Source organism: Herpailurus yagouaroundi, unplaced genomic scaffold (assembly GCF_014898765.1).
Source record: "Herpailurus yagouaroundi ecotype Mexico unplaced genomic scaffold, PumYag 100, whole genome shotgun sequence".
NCBI classification, from domain to species: Eukaryota; Metazoa; Chordata; class Mammalia; order Carnivora; family Felidae; genus Herpailurus; species Herpailurus yagouaroundi.
In genome coordinates, this window is record NW_024412391.1 from 67,029,165 (window position 1) to 67,042,176 (window position 13,012).

The 13,012-nt window shown below is 41.2% G+C and overlaps 2 protein-coding genes across 8 annotated transcripts in view; one reads left to right on the forward strand and one right to left on the reverse strand.

The window, feature by feature from the left end:
* CFAP69 (cilia and flagella associated protein 69) overlaps positions 1–6,868 on the reverse strand; it is a 61,439-nt gene extending 54,571 nt beyond the window's left edge. For 2 of the 3 annotated variants that reach the window (XM_040471550.1, XM_040471548.1), the window contains exon 1: positions 6,483–6,867. In XM_040471550.1, the coding sequence (XP_040327484.1) occupies positions 6,483–6,602 (120 nt within the window). In that variant the 5' untranslated portion in view covers positions 6,603–6,867. Of the gene's footprint in view, positions 1–6,482 lie in introns of all 3 variants that reach the window. The other variant, XM_040471549.1, reaches the window with a different exon arrangement.
* Positions 1–13,012, forward strand: part of FAM237B (family with sequence similarity 237 member B) — a 174,785-nt gene that overhangs the window by 96,476 nt on the left and 65,297 nt on the right. For 3 of the 5 annotated variants that reach the window (XR_005789032.1, XR_005789035.1, XR_005789034.1), the window contains 2 exons: positions 5,262–5,438; positions 7,385–7,450. The gene's annotated coding sequence lies outside the window, so the exon portion shown is untranslated. Of the gene's footprint in view, positions 1–5,261; positions 5,439–5,743; positions 5,906–6,899; positions 7,008–7,384; positions 7,451–13,012 lie in introns of those variants that run through there. The other 2 variants (XR_005789036.1, XR_005789033.1) reach the window with 2 other exon arrangements.

Consider the following 13,012-nt stretch of genomic DNA (forward strand, 5'->3'; position numbering starts at 1 on the left):
ATTAGACCTTTACTTACAGTTACAGGATAAATCTATTTTCCCATTTTACCACGGGACATGTCAAAGGGGAGAAATCCTGCTCATTTGATACATGGTTATGGGGAAAGGAACTAACATTTACTGTGGTCCTTTTATGTGTCTGTCTCTGGCACTTTATATCCTTTTTCTTTTTTTTTTTTTTTTTTCTAAGTAGGTTCCATGCCCAACATGGAGCTTGAACTCACAACCCTGAGATCAAGAGTTGCATCTTCTACCAACAGAGCCAGGCAGGCCCCTCCACCCCCTTTTTTAAACTTTATATCTTAACTGGTCCTCGACTTTACCATATAGAGTTGATGAAACTGGGGCATTGAGACCTAACTTGTTAAGGTCACATAGCTAGTACCTGGGCTAGCAGGTCTGTCTGATGCAGGAGTGCTGGTTCTTTGCACCTTAGTCCTCTGCCTGACTTCTCAACTGACCACTGAGGTTATTTCTAGCAATTACCCCAAAAACCAGGGTAGGCAATTTTAAGGACAGTCCATGGCAGTATTACATACAATGGCAGGACAGGACTTCAACTAGAAGATTGTGGAGGTTCTCAGAGGAAGAGCAAATTTGGGCAAGGAAGCTAAGCCATGATACCTATGCAGGCCAAGTAATCACAATTTATTTATTCCACAAACATTTTTGAGTATCTACACTGTGTCAGACATTGTTCTAGTTGCTAAGGATATGGTATTGAATAAAACACAAAATCTCCTGCTTTCCTATGACATCAATATGTTTTGTCTTGCACAGCAAAGAAAACCATCAAGAAAACAAAAAGGCAACCTACTGAATGGGAAAAGATATTTGCAAATGATATATCTGATAAGGGGTTAATATCCAAAATATATAAAGAACTTTTACAACTCAACAGCAAAAATCCCCAAATAATCCAATTAAAAAATGTGCAGAGGACCTAAATAGAATACATTTCTAAAGACATATAAATGACCAACAGATACATGAAAAGATGCTCAATATCACTAATCATCAGGGAAATACAAATCAAAACCAGTGAGCTATCACCTTATACCTGTCAGAATGGCTAAAAACAAGCAAAAAAAAAAAAAAAAGACAAGAAATTACAAGTGTTGGTGAGGATGTAGAGAAAAAGGAATCCTCCTACACTGTTGGCAATAACATAAATTGGTACAGTATGGAGGTTCCTCAAAAAGTTAAAAATATAAGAACTATTACATGATCCAATAATTACAGTACTGGGAATTTACCCAAAGAAAACAAAAACACTGATTTGAAAAGATATATGCACCTCTGTGCTTATTGTAGCATTGTAATGTTTACAATAGTCGAGATATGGAAGCAACCTAAGTATCCCTGATAGACAAATGGATAAGGAAGATTTGGTATATACATGTAATGGAATATTACACAGCCATAAAAAGTATGAGATTGTGCCATTTGTGACAACACAGATGGACCTAGAGGGTATTATGCTAAATGAATTAAGTCAGACTGAGAAAGACAAATACCATATGATTTTACTCACATGTGGAATCTAACAAAAAACAAATGCATAGGGGCACCTGGGTGGCTCAGTCGGTTACATGTTTGACTTTAGCTCAGGTCATGATCTCAGAATTCATGGGTTCAAGCCCCACATCAGGCTCTGGGCTGACAGGTCAGAGCCTGGAACCTGCTTCAGATTGTGTCTCCCTCTCTCTCTGCCCCTCCCCTTCCCCTGCTCACACTGTCTGTCTGTCTGTCTGTCTGTCTCTCTCTCTCTCTCTCTCAAAAATGAAAAAATAAAACAAATGAATAAATCAACAAATAAAAAGCAGAATCAGACCTATAAATACAGAGAACAAACTGATGGTTGCCAATGGAGAGAAGATGGGTGAGGGACAGGATAGAAAAAATGGGTGAAGGGAAGTGGGGAACTGGAGGCTGCCAGTTCTGGAATGAATAAGTCACAGGGATGAAATAGAGAATATAATCAATGATATTGTAACAGCATTGTATGGTGGCGGACGGTAACTACACTTGTGAGCACAGCGTAATATATATACTTGTCAAATCACTATGTTGTACACTTGAAACTAATGTAACATCATGTTATCTATAATCATATAAAAGTTTTTTAATGTTTATTTTATTTTTGAGGGAGACAGACAGAGAGAGACAGAACACGAGTGGAGGAGGGGCAGATAGAGGGAGACACAGAATCCAAAGCAGGCTCCAAGCTCTGAGCTGTTAGCACATAGCCTGATGGGGGTGGGGGGGGGGGCTCCAACTCAGACCACGAGATCATGACCTGAGCCAAACTTGGACACCTAACCGACTGAGCCACCAGGTACCCCACAAATAAAAAAATTTAAAGTGAATTAATATGCTTTGGAGGAGACAAAAATCACTGTTATATAGTTTACTACAAGATGACATATCTTTGGAGGAAAGAAAGTAGGAAGTGTTAAGATGCTTAAGCAACGGTCAGCAAAAGACTCACAGAGAGGGTAACATTTCAGCAAAGTCTTGAAGGAGGTATGAAAAATAGGGGAAAACTACCAGGCAATGGGCACACCAAATGCATAGGCCCTCAGGCAGAGGTATAAAATACACCCAGCAAGAGAAGAGAAGAGGCCAGGAGGCCTGAAGAGAAGCCAGGAGGCCAGTGTGGAACACAAAAGGCTTTGTAAGTTATTTATATGAACTTAAATTTCTACTCTGAGCTCAGAGTCAAGGAAGGAAGGACACATAGGTATTAAGATATATTTCCTACACTTAAGGAATCCATATTCGAGGGAAAGAGGCAAAATTTAGACAAACGAAACAGTTGCCAACATAACACAAGTGATAATTAGGTGACAAATGGTGTGACTGAGACCTAGAACTAAATTCATTTATGAAAAGATCTGTGAGGGTGAAAATAAATGCTTCCTATTGGGAGAGTACTTTACATTGGAGAGTAGGGAGGTAGGGTAAGGTTTAAATTCAGAAAAGGGGGAAGAGCATTCATTTAGTAAATATTTAATATCACCTCCTGTGTACCATATATTGTGCTGTGCTACTGGGGAATACTAGAAGATTATGGGGGACACCACAGGAAAAGACAACAGGCAAGAATTCTATCTTCTTGGAGGTGGCACTAAACTGAGAATCTGGTACAGATTAAGTACAAATAATACATTGGGAAACCCTGAAAACACAACAGAGAAGTAGACCTGAGGCACTTTAGGGAAGGCAGAGACCTTGGATATCATCTAGTTCAGTGGTTTTGAGGCTGAAAATCACTCGAGAGTTTAAAAAAAATAAATTTATTTATTTTGAAAAAGAAAGAATGAGAGAGAGAGAGAGAGAGAGAGAGAGAGAGAGGGTGGGCACAAGCAGAGGAGGGGCAGAGAGGAGACAGAATCCCAAGCAGGCTCCACATCATCAGGGCAGAGCCTGATATGGGGCTTGAACTCACAAATGGAGAGATCATGACCGGAGCCGAGACCAAGATGCTTAACCGACTGAGCCACCCAGCCCCTTGAGACAGCTTTTTAAAAAGTATCAGACTCCACATTGGGGATTATGAGTCAGTAAATCTGGGTTAAGAATGAGCTATGTACAGTTTTTTGAACCCCTCAGATGACTATGATGGTCACCCAGGTTTGGGGCATGCTCCTCTCAAACAGGCTTGCTTTATAGAAAATCGAGTATTAAGTGATTTGATCAGGGTAATTCTGTGTGGTGACGTAAGCGATAAGAAACTACTGTGGAATCCTGAAAGAGGGGTGAGGCTCAGAGGGAGGAAGGAGGACCATAAAGTGGTATTTATGGAAAGCAGTTTGGGAAGAGATGAAGAGATGCTGACTAGAAGGATGTGACATTCATCCAAGATCAACTGAAGCTTTGTGGTGACAGGAAAAGAGAGCAAGTAGTTCTTTTAAACTCCATTTGGCATCTCTTGTTTTTTAACACACAGTCTGGAACAGTGGGGGTAGGGTTGGAATTTTGTTTTATTTTTGTTATTATTTTGTTTTATAATCTGAATCCACATGAAACTACTTCCTACAGCTATCCAAGAGTTAAATGTTGTGAAATTCTGTAGCACTGTTCATACTTTACTGCAGCTATAATAAATTAAGCATTGCTACTTCAGGTGGGAAATGAGGTCCTTCAACCAGTAGCAATGGCATCACCTGGAAACCTGTTAGAAAAGCAGAATCTGGGGCTCCTCCCCAGCCCTACAGAATCACAGTCTGATCTTGATAAGATCCCCAGGTTTTCCAAATGGACGTTAAATTTTGAGAAGCACCTCTAGAGGGCTTCTGATTCTTTAGAATGACAACAACATTAAAATAAATAGGAAATTGGGGCGCCTGGGTGGCTCAGTCAGTTAGGCATCCGACTGTTGATTTCTGCTCGGGTCATGGTCTCATGGTTGGTGGGTTTGAGCCCTGCCTTGGGCTCCGCCCTAATAGCATGGAGCCTGCTTGGGTTTCTCTCCCCGTCTCTGGCCCTCCCCCACTCATGCTCTCTCTCTCTCGCTCTCTCTCTCTCTCTCGCTCTCTCTCAAAATAAATAATTTTAAAAATAGGACATAGATAAAGGTAAACAATTTGTGATTTCAAGCATAGAATGGAGCTGACTTAAAGCACTGAGGTAGACTCTCCAAAGTCACTTTTAGCTACCAGTATATACTTACTGTCTCTCAAGTGTTCCAAGGGTTCCATGAGTCTTTCCTCTACTGGTCTGAGGCAGAGGTCTAAAAGGTTATCATTTCATTGATGGCAAAGATGGCTAGACCTCACTCTGATTAAAGAAACTAAGTAACTCTCAGTTAACTTCTCATGGCCTCATTTGTAAGAACAACTACAAAGAATACCCAAAAAGGTTGAGTGATCATTTCTCCTAGCTCTAAAAAAGTTTTTATCTCATTTCTTTTGGTAGAAACTGCCTTCTCCAGTACTTTGAAAAATATTAACGCTTCTCCAAGTACTTATTAACAAGCTAGGAACTCCAATTAATACAAAAATAGTTCTACCTGAAAGAGAATCCAAGGCTCTGTAAGGAGGGGTAATAATGAAAGAAAAGGAAAAAAGAAAGGGAAAAGGGAAGGGAGAAAGTACACACACATATATACAGGTTTGCTAGTTTTGCTTTACTTGATATGTTGTGGACTATTCTGGCTTTGGCCTGTTAAAAGCATTTCCCTTTTTTTTTTTTCTTTTTAACCCATGCTAGCCTGCCTCGTGTAACTTTGCCCCCCATCCCTGCCACCTCTTTTACAGCGAGTGAAGGAACAAGAGCCATTAGATACCAAATTCACCTACTTCTCAGTTGTGCCCGGTTCCTGGGACAATGGCAGTAACGTTGAGCCCCCCTGCAGCCTTGGGAGTGGAGAGCTGCTGCTCCTGAAAGTCTTTCTTCTCCCTACCCTATTGGAATACGTCCACAAAACTGATAAGGTAAATTCCCCGTTCCTCCTCATGCAAAAGTGCTGTTGCCCACAGTTAAAACCGTGCAAATGTCAGAGAGTCCTCAGGGAGTTCAGTCTTATTCCCAAAGAAGAGGTCCCCAGTCAACTGGCCACTCCCAAGGAACTCTCCAAGGTTCCAGGATGTGGACGTAGGAGACAGGGTTCCTGACGCAGCCTGGGACTCGCAAAACCTCCACAGGAATTCCCATAGTGACCCCACGTCATCAGTGTGAAGAGGTAGGGTAGGATTCCTCCAGAGAATTCACGCTTTAGGGTTTGATCAATACTCTCTAGGGAGGGGCAATGGAACCCTAGTATGAAACAAACGACGTGGAGTTCACAAACACTTCCGCCACGAATGGAGATCCAGCCGAGGGTTCCGAAGTGAAGTATCTCAACAGACCAACTTAGAAGAACTAATTTTGTATTCCTAATAAAAATAAACTCAAAACCAAATACAAGTAAAGTAAAATATGTAAATTCTGTTCTCTCTCAACTCCGGCTCCATAACCAGCCTCCAATTTCATATGAAAATGAGGCTACTTTCTAATTTTGACAGATTTTCCTTCCCTCCAGGTGTAGGTTTTAAAGTGGGAGCTAATTTAAACACGAGAAATTTTACCCCGATGTCAAGAACATCACTTAGTAACAGGTATCTACGTACAAGCCCATTGCAAACAAAATGCTCATTAAATCCATGATTTTGCTACAAACGTGTCCTTTCCTCCCACGCCCTTCGTGGTCACACTTTTCGAAGAAAAGCGGCAAAACCTTGCTTATTCTGTTTAGTGGGACGGTCCGGGAGAACCTCGCGCCACAGTCCCCAGACAGGTTGGCTGACGACAGCTGGACCCTCCCTCCGGCGGCAGTTCTCGGAAGGATCGGCGTTGCCTTGGGAACCTCTATCCCGCGGGATCCGACTGTTTCCACTTCGGCCCCCATTTCCGCCCTTTGCTGCCCCCAGGCCTCTCCCCGCCCCCCCAGATCCCAACCTCCCCTCCACACTTCCCAAAGCACAGACACCCGACCATACCTGTGCGTCCTCGTCCTCCGTCACCACCCCGACCACCGGGATTTGGCGAGGGCTGCTGGACCTGTTCCTGCGGCCCGGTTCCGGGACCTCGGAGGTCCCCGCGGCCTCAGCTACCGACATGGCTGAAGTGGGAGGGAGGGAGGGATGGGGGGCGGGGGTGGTCCTCCAGTCCTACACAGTTCCCTTAGCCTCAAGACCCACAAAGTCCCCCCCCACCAAGAAGAGAAAGCCGCCGGAGAGCCGCTAGGGTCGCGAAAAGCCTCGGGAGTCCGGCAGTGGCCTCGGCCACCACGACGCCACCCTTATTATCAAGCCACCGCAGCCCACCGGCGGACTTCTGCTCCCGCGGGCTGGCAGGTTGTTAACAAGCCAGAGCGTTGCTAGGGGCGGGGTCGGGGGCTGCAGAAGCGTCGGCTCCTACGGAAGCCTGGGGAGCCAAACTACCCCAAACCCTAAAGGCACCTCCAAGTTGCGAGTAGCTCAGTTTGGTCGCTGGCGGGAGGGAGGCGGGAGTAGACGCCCCCGGTACGTGGCAGTGGCGTGTTAGCTTGGCGTCTTGTGTTCTCAGTCTTGCTAGTTTGCGCCGGGCCTTAAACTAAAGCAAGAATGGGTGGAGAGATGAGGGGTGGATGTGGGTTGTAAGAGTGATGGATGATGGATAGGTAGTTTTAGAGGTGGAGCAATTTATCTCACCTCAGAGGAGTGACCCGTGTCACCTACAATCCCTGCCTTTTCCCTCTTCTGTGCTTTCGTGGCTCTACCAGATAGTTAAATAACAAACAAGGCATAGTACACAGTGTTAGAGGTTTTGAGTCAAATCATGGAATCTAGAGCAAGTTAACCCCTGGAAGCCCCCCACGTTCCCCCTTTTCTCATAAATTTTTAACATTTCTTGTCAACAGGATTGCTGTGAGAAGACAGAATGAGATGGTAGTTTGCAGATTGGCGTTTTGCACTTAAGTACCCAGGTAAATGGTCAATATTATCATTATCTTTATTATTACTGTTATCTATCCATTGTATCCTGAGTGATGACACAAGGAGGGTCACGAGTTTAATGGAAAGCTGCTTATGATAATCATCAGTATAACTTAATCACCCCCAAAGGCCATGGCTATGAAAATATCTTAAAGTCCTTTAAACCTTTTCATCTTTTTTTAGCCTGAAGAAACTCTTCAAGATTCATATGTGTTTTTATATTATCTATAAAGTTTATTGCCTTAAAAATTACAGATAACAAACTGCATGAAAATAAATTTCACTTCACCTCTCAGCATTTCTCTCTTCATTTGTAGAATGAGCTGGTCGATCAGTCATTTCTAAGTTTCTTTAACCAGTTCAGACACTGAATGACATTTCTGATGACACAAATAAAAAGAAATGGAAAAACTAGATTGGGCATGCCAGCACTTGATGTAAATCATAGCCAAAGACACCAAGCTTTTTTGAAAGAGAACTGAGCGTTTCTAGTCTCCATTTCCTCACTTATATTCATTCTTCCACTTTCCTCATCCTTTATCCCCTGAAAGTGCCCTGGGGTCACCACTACATGTGGCCTAAGTCTGTGGACCCTTTCTTGTCCTCATCTTGTACGTATCTCTAGTATTTCTCCCCTTCTTGAAACTCCCTTGCCTGGACTCCAGCTCTCTTTTTGTTTTCCTTTTATCTTTACTCATTGGCGTTTTTAGAGCTCCTTGAAGGCCTTAACACCTAGAGGTGGGTCCAATAGGTGTAAGATTGCTATTACTCCAGGAGAGTATAAAGGTTGTGTCAAGTGTATTAACATGAGCTAAATTGCTGTTGCACATTCCAAGTAAACTATATCAAAAGGAGACTGAAATCACTTGAGTAAACACAAGGGGATCCTGTGAGAATAGCACCCAAAACCAAGATAGTAGTGGAGAGCTGACAGTCGGATGATTTGTTTAATCTTTTGTGTATTGAGCCTGGCATCTCCGGATGAGTAAAGATGAAGAGGAGGGACTGTCAAAAAAATTTTTCCACTTAAAGCAAAGTTTATCTGGGAGTTATCAACTGACTATAGTGTTTCAGCACAAAAGGTGAATCTGATGAGAATCCATAAACCTTAGTGACTGGAAAGTCACACTCTCCTCACTGGACTTAATTGCAGACACTTTCCTAACAAATGAACAAAAAGATTTTTATTTTACTTTAATTGTTTACAAATCTATATATTCATTCTGTCCTATATCCACAGTACCAGTTCCCAATGCTTAATTAGCATGACTCCTGTGAACGCTCCCTTTCTAGCACCTAAAAACTCTTTTCCTGCTCAGTGAAGTCAGTGAAATTCTTCATAGGAAGGGGTTCCCTTACGTAGGAAATTAATAGATTCAACTTTGTAATTTTTTTTTTAGCTCTCATGGTATTTGTTTTTGTTTGTTTTTAATCTTTTTAATGTTTTATTTTATTTTTGAGAGCGAGAGACAGTGTGAGTGGTGGAGGGGCAGAGAGGAAGACACAGAATCTGAAGCAGGCTCCAGGCTCTAAGCTGTCAGTACAGAGCCTGTCACAGGGCTCAATCCCACAAACCACGAGGTCATGACCTGAGTTGAAGTCAGACACTTAACCCACTGAGTCATCCAGGTGCCCCTAATGGTATTTGTTTTTATTATTTGACAAATGAGAGGCAACCAGGATGGAAATCCTAACACCCCACATGCAAGCCATCTTGAGTGAATTATTTGTTGTTTCAGGAAGGTTCCAAGCTTCTTCCTGCATTACCTTTGCGTATTGTTGTACATGGGACTGTCTTCAAATATCTAGCTCCCTGTGAAACCCAGCTCATGTGACTTTTTGGGGGAACCTTCTTTACATCCTCTGTTGGATGCCACTTTGTCATTATGGTTTTGTTCTTACCACATACTTAATGGTGTTTATTGACTCAGGTGCCCAACCCCTTCCTTCTAGAGACTTTGAAAGCAAGGAAAGTCACTTCTTCAGATTTGCCCCCCAACCCCTCAGCATAGTATCTAGAATAGTGTTTCTGAAAGCTTAACATGCATCAGAATAATTTGGAAAACTAATTAAAACCGACTGTCTGAACCACACCTCCCTAGTCAGCTTCAGTTAAGCCTACGGGAGGTCCAAGGATTTGCATGTGTAACAAGTTCCTAAGTGATGTTATGCTCTTGGTCAGGCTAATGGTACTCAACAAATGTACATTAAAGATTTCAATGATTATAAATTGGTTTTTAAATTTTAACTGAAGCCAAATTAAAGCATTTCATAAGTTACCCAGAGTAAGGTAAATTATAAGTCCTTGCTGCTCGAAATGGGTCCTTGAACTACCTACATAGGCATTGTTAGGTAGTTAGGGGCTTGTTAGGAATACAGAAGTTCTACCCAGGATGGACCTCCTGAATCAGAATCTCCATTTTAACCAGACTGCCAGGTGATTAGTGTGCATATTGAAATTGAGAAGCACTGGTCTAGCGTGATGCGTGTATATTTTCATTAATGTTATTGGGGAGTAGTTTTAATGATCTCCATAAAATTGGCTTTCACTGAGTATCCATCTGTGTATTTTCCATTTCCTTTGTTTTCTTACTGGTGATAATATTTGTTTTTCTTTTTGTTAAGTGCACCAAGTTTAAGATTTTAAAAAGCTTTAATTGTTTATATTAGGTAATGAATTTAATTTTTTTTGATATTTTATTTATTTTTGAGAGAGACTGAGCACAAGTGGGGGAGGGGCAGAGAGAGAAGGAGACAAAATCCGAAGCAGGCTCCAGGCTCTGAGCTGTCAGCACAGAGCCCAGTGAGGGGCTCAAACTCATGAGCTGTGAGCTCATGACCTGAGCCAAAGTCGGATGCTCAACTGACTGAGCCACCCAGGGCCCCAGTAATGGATTTAAGTTTAATCATTCACTGAACCTTTTAAAATGTATTGTTTGAAGACTCTAAGTTAAGAGCACAGGACAGTTTCCTGACACCACAACACAGAAGGATCTAAGGGTAAATTGACTAACTATTGAAATGGTAAATTATCTCAGCAAAAAGATAAATTAATAGTAGAGAAATGTATGGGAAATAAATTATGGAGAAATGTTTCAGTCTGATAACAATTTTGCAGAATTAAACATCTGTTTAGTTACAAATTGCAATTCCTTAAAAGCAGCTATAGATTGAAGATTAACTTGACATTTTAATAATATGTTGTCCTATGTACATTTTTTACTTTTAAAATAAAGCTAAGTATATTTTTTATTTATTTATTTTTTGGTTCTAGTTCAGATTTTTTTTAATGTTTCAAGTTTTTTTTTTTAATTTTTTTTTTCAACGTTTATTTATTTTTGGGACAGAGAGAGACAGAGCATGAACGGGGGAGGGGCAGAGAGAGAGGGAGACACAGAATCGGAAACAGGCTCCAGGCTCTGAGCCATCAGCCCAGAGCCTGACGCGGGGCTCGAACTCACGGACCGCGAGATCGTGACCTGGCTGAAGTCGGACGCTTAACCGACTGCGCCACCCAGGCGCCCCTCAAGTTTTTATTTAAATTCTGGTTAATCTATAGCATAATACTGATTTTAGAAATAGAATTTAATGATTCATCACTTACATATAACACCCAGTGCTCACACAACTGCCCTCCTTAATGCCCATCACCCATTTAGCCCATCCCCCACCCACCTTTCTCCATCAGAAAGTTTGTTCTCTGTCATTAAGAGTCTGTCTTATGGTTTGCCTCCCTCTAGTTTTCTTTCCCCTATGTTCATCTGTTTAGTTTCTTAAATTCCACACGAGTGAAATCAGGGTATTTGTCTTTCTCTGCCTTACTTTGTTTAGTGTAATACACCAAGCTTCATCCATGTTGTTACAAATGGCAAGATTTCATTCTTTTTGATGGCTGGGTAATATTCCATTGTGTATGTGTGCGCACACACACACATACACACACACACACACGCACACACACCACTTCTTTATTCATTCATCAATCAATGGACATTTGGGCTGTTTCCATATTTGGCTATTGTCGATAATGCTGCTATAAACATTGGGGTGCATGTGCCCCTTTGAATCAGTATTTTTGTATATTTTGGGTAAATACCTGGTAGTGCAATTGCTGGGTCATAGGGTAGTTCTATGTTCAACTTTTTAAGGAACCTCCATACTGTTTTCCAGAGTGGCCATACCAGTTTGCATTCCCACTGAAACTAAGGATATTTTGAACATTAATAAATGTAGTATTAAGAAATAACATTGTTCTTCTGATATTTTTTCCTGATACTTGTTTGCACACTGCCTAATTAAGCAATATTTAGTAAAATTGTAATTATTCATTAGCACAACTTAAGAATGTTTCTAGTAAGTATTTTAGATTACATATGAATTTGGTAGTCTCTAAATAATACCAGATGTTCCAAATGTTCAAACAAATGTTATTCTTTTGTGAGTCAGAGTAATTAATTTTAAATAGAATTTTTATAGCACATAAGAAATGTAATTAGAGTATAGTCTTTGTAGGTTAGCTTTAGGGGAATTATGTAACAGAAAGAAAACATATAAAGCTGGCATTTTATCTACTTTAGTGTTTTAAAAAATCTTTCAGTTTGTGACAGAAACAAAGCTTAAAAGAGAAACAAAAATAATTACCTCTTTCTGACAGAATCATTGGTGCAAATTTGGGAGTAATAAATACATGGGACAGAACAAAAGTAAAAGATCAGCCACCTCTGAAGTCAACTATTCTAATAAAAAATGTACTAATAATCCAAATTGCAAGTGACTTTTAAATAGGAAGATAGAAGAGCTATTCATGTTTAATGGAGAAACTAAATGGTAATATGTAAATGAAATGAATTTATGGAGTGATTTGTACCTAACCAAAGCTTCAGTCCTGTGACTTAGGAATATTCCATGAAATGAAAATGTTCTCCAGCTTTTAGAACTAAAAAGAACTATTGTGTTCACATGGTGGGGGTTACAGTGTAATAAACCCAGGATAGAACTGTCTTTATTGTGGAGCAGGATTAATCAGACAAGTTTATTCCAATGACATTAATTATTCAAGGTTTATAACTGACTTGACTTGCTCCAATTCCATGGACTCTGTATTAATTTGCTAGGGCTGTCAAAATAAATACCACAGACTGGGTGGCTTATACAACAGAAATTTTATTTTCTCACAGTCTGGAGGCTAGAAGTCCATAAGGTGTCCAAAATTGGTTTCATTCTTGAGGCCTCTCTCCTTGGCTTGTAGGTGGACATTTTGTCCCTTTGTCATCACATGGTCTTCCCTCAGTGTCTTTATCTCCTTTTTATTTTTAATGTTTATTTATTTTGAGAGAGAGAGAGAGAGAGAGAGAGAATGGGAGAGACAGAGAGAGTGAGTGGGGGAGGGCCAGAGACGGGGAGAGAGAATCCCAGGCAGGCTCTGCGCTGTCAGCACAGAGCCCAATGCGGGGCTTGTTCTTAGGAACCATGAGCTCATGCATGACCTGAGCAGAAATCAAGAGTCAGAGGCTTAACCAACTGAGCTACCCAGGTGCCCCTTTATCTCCTCT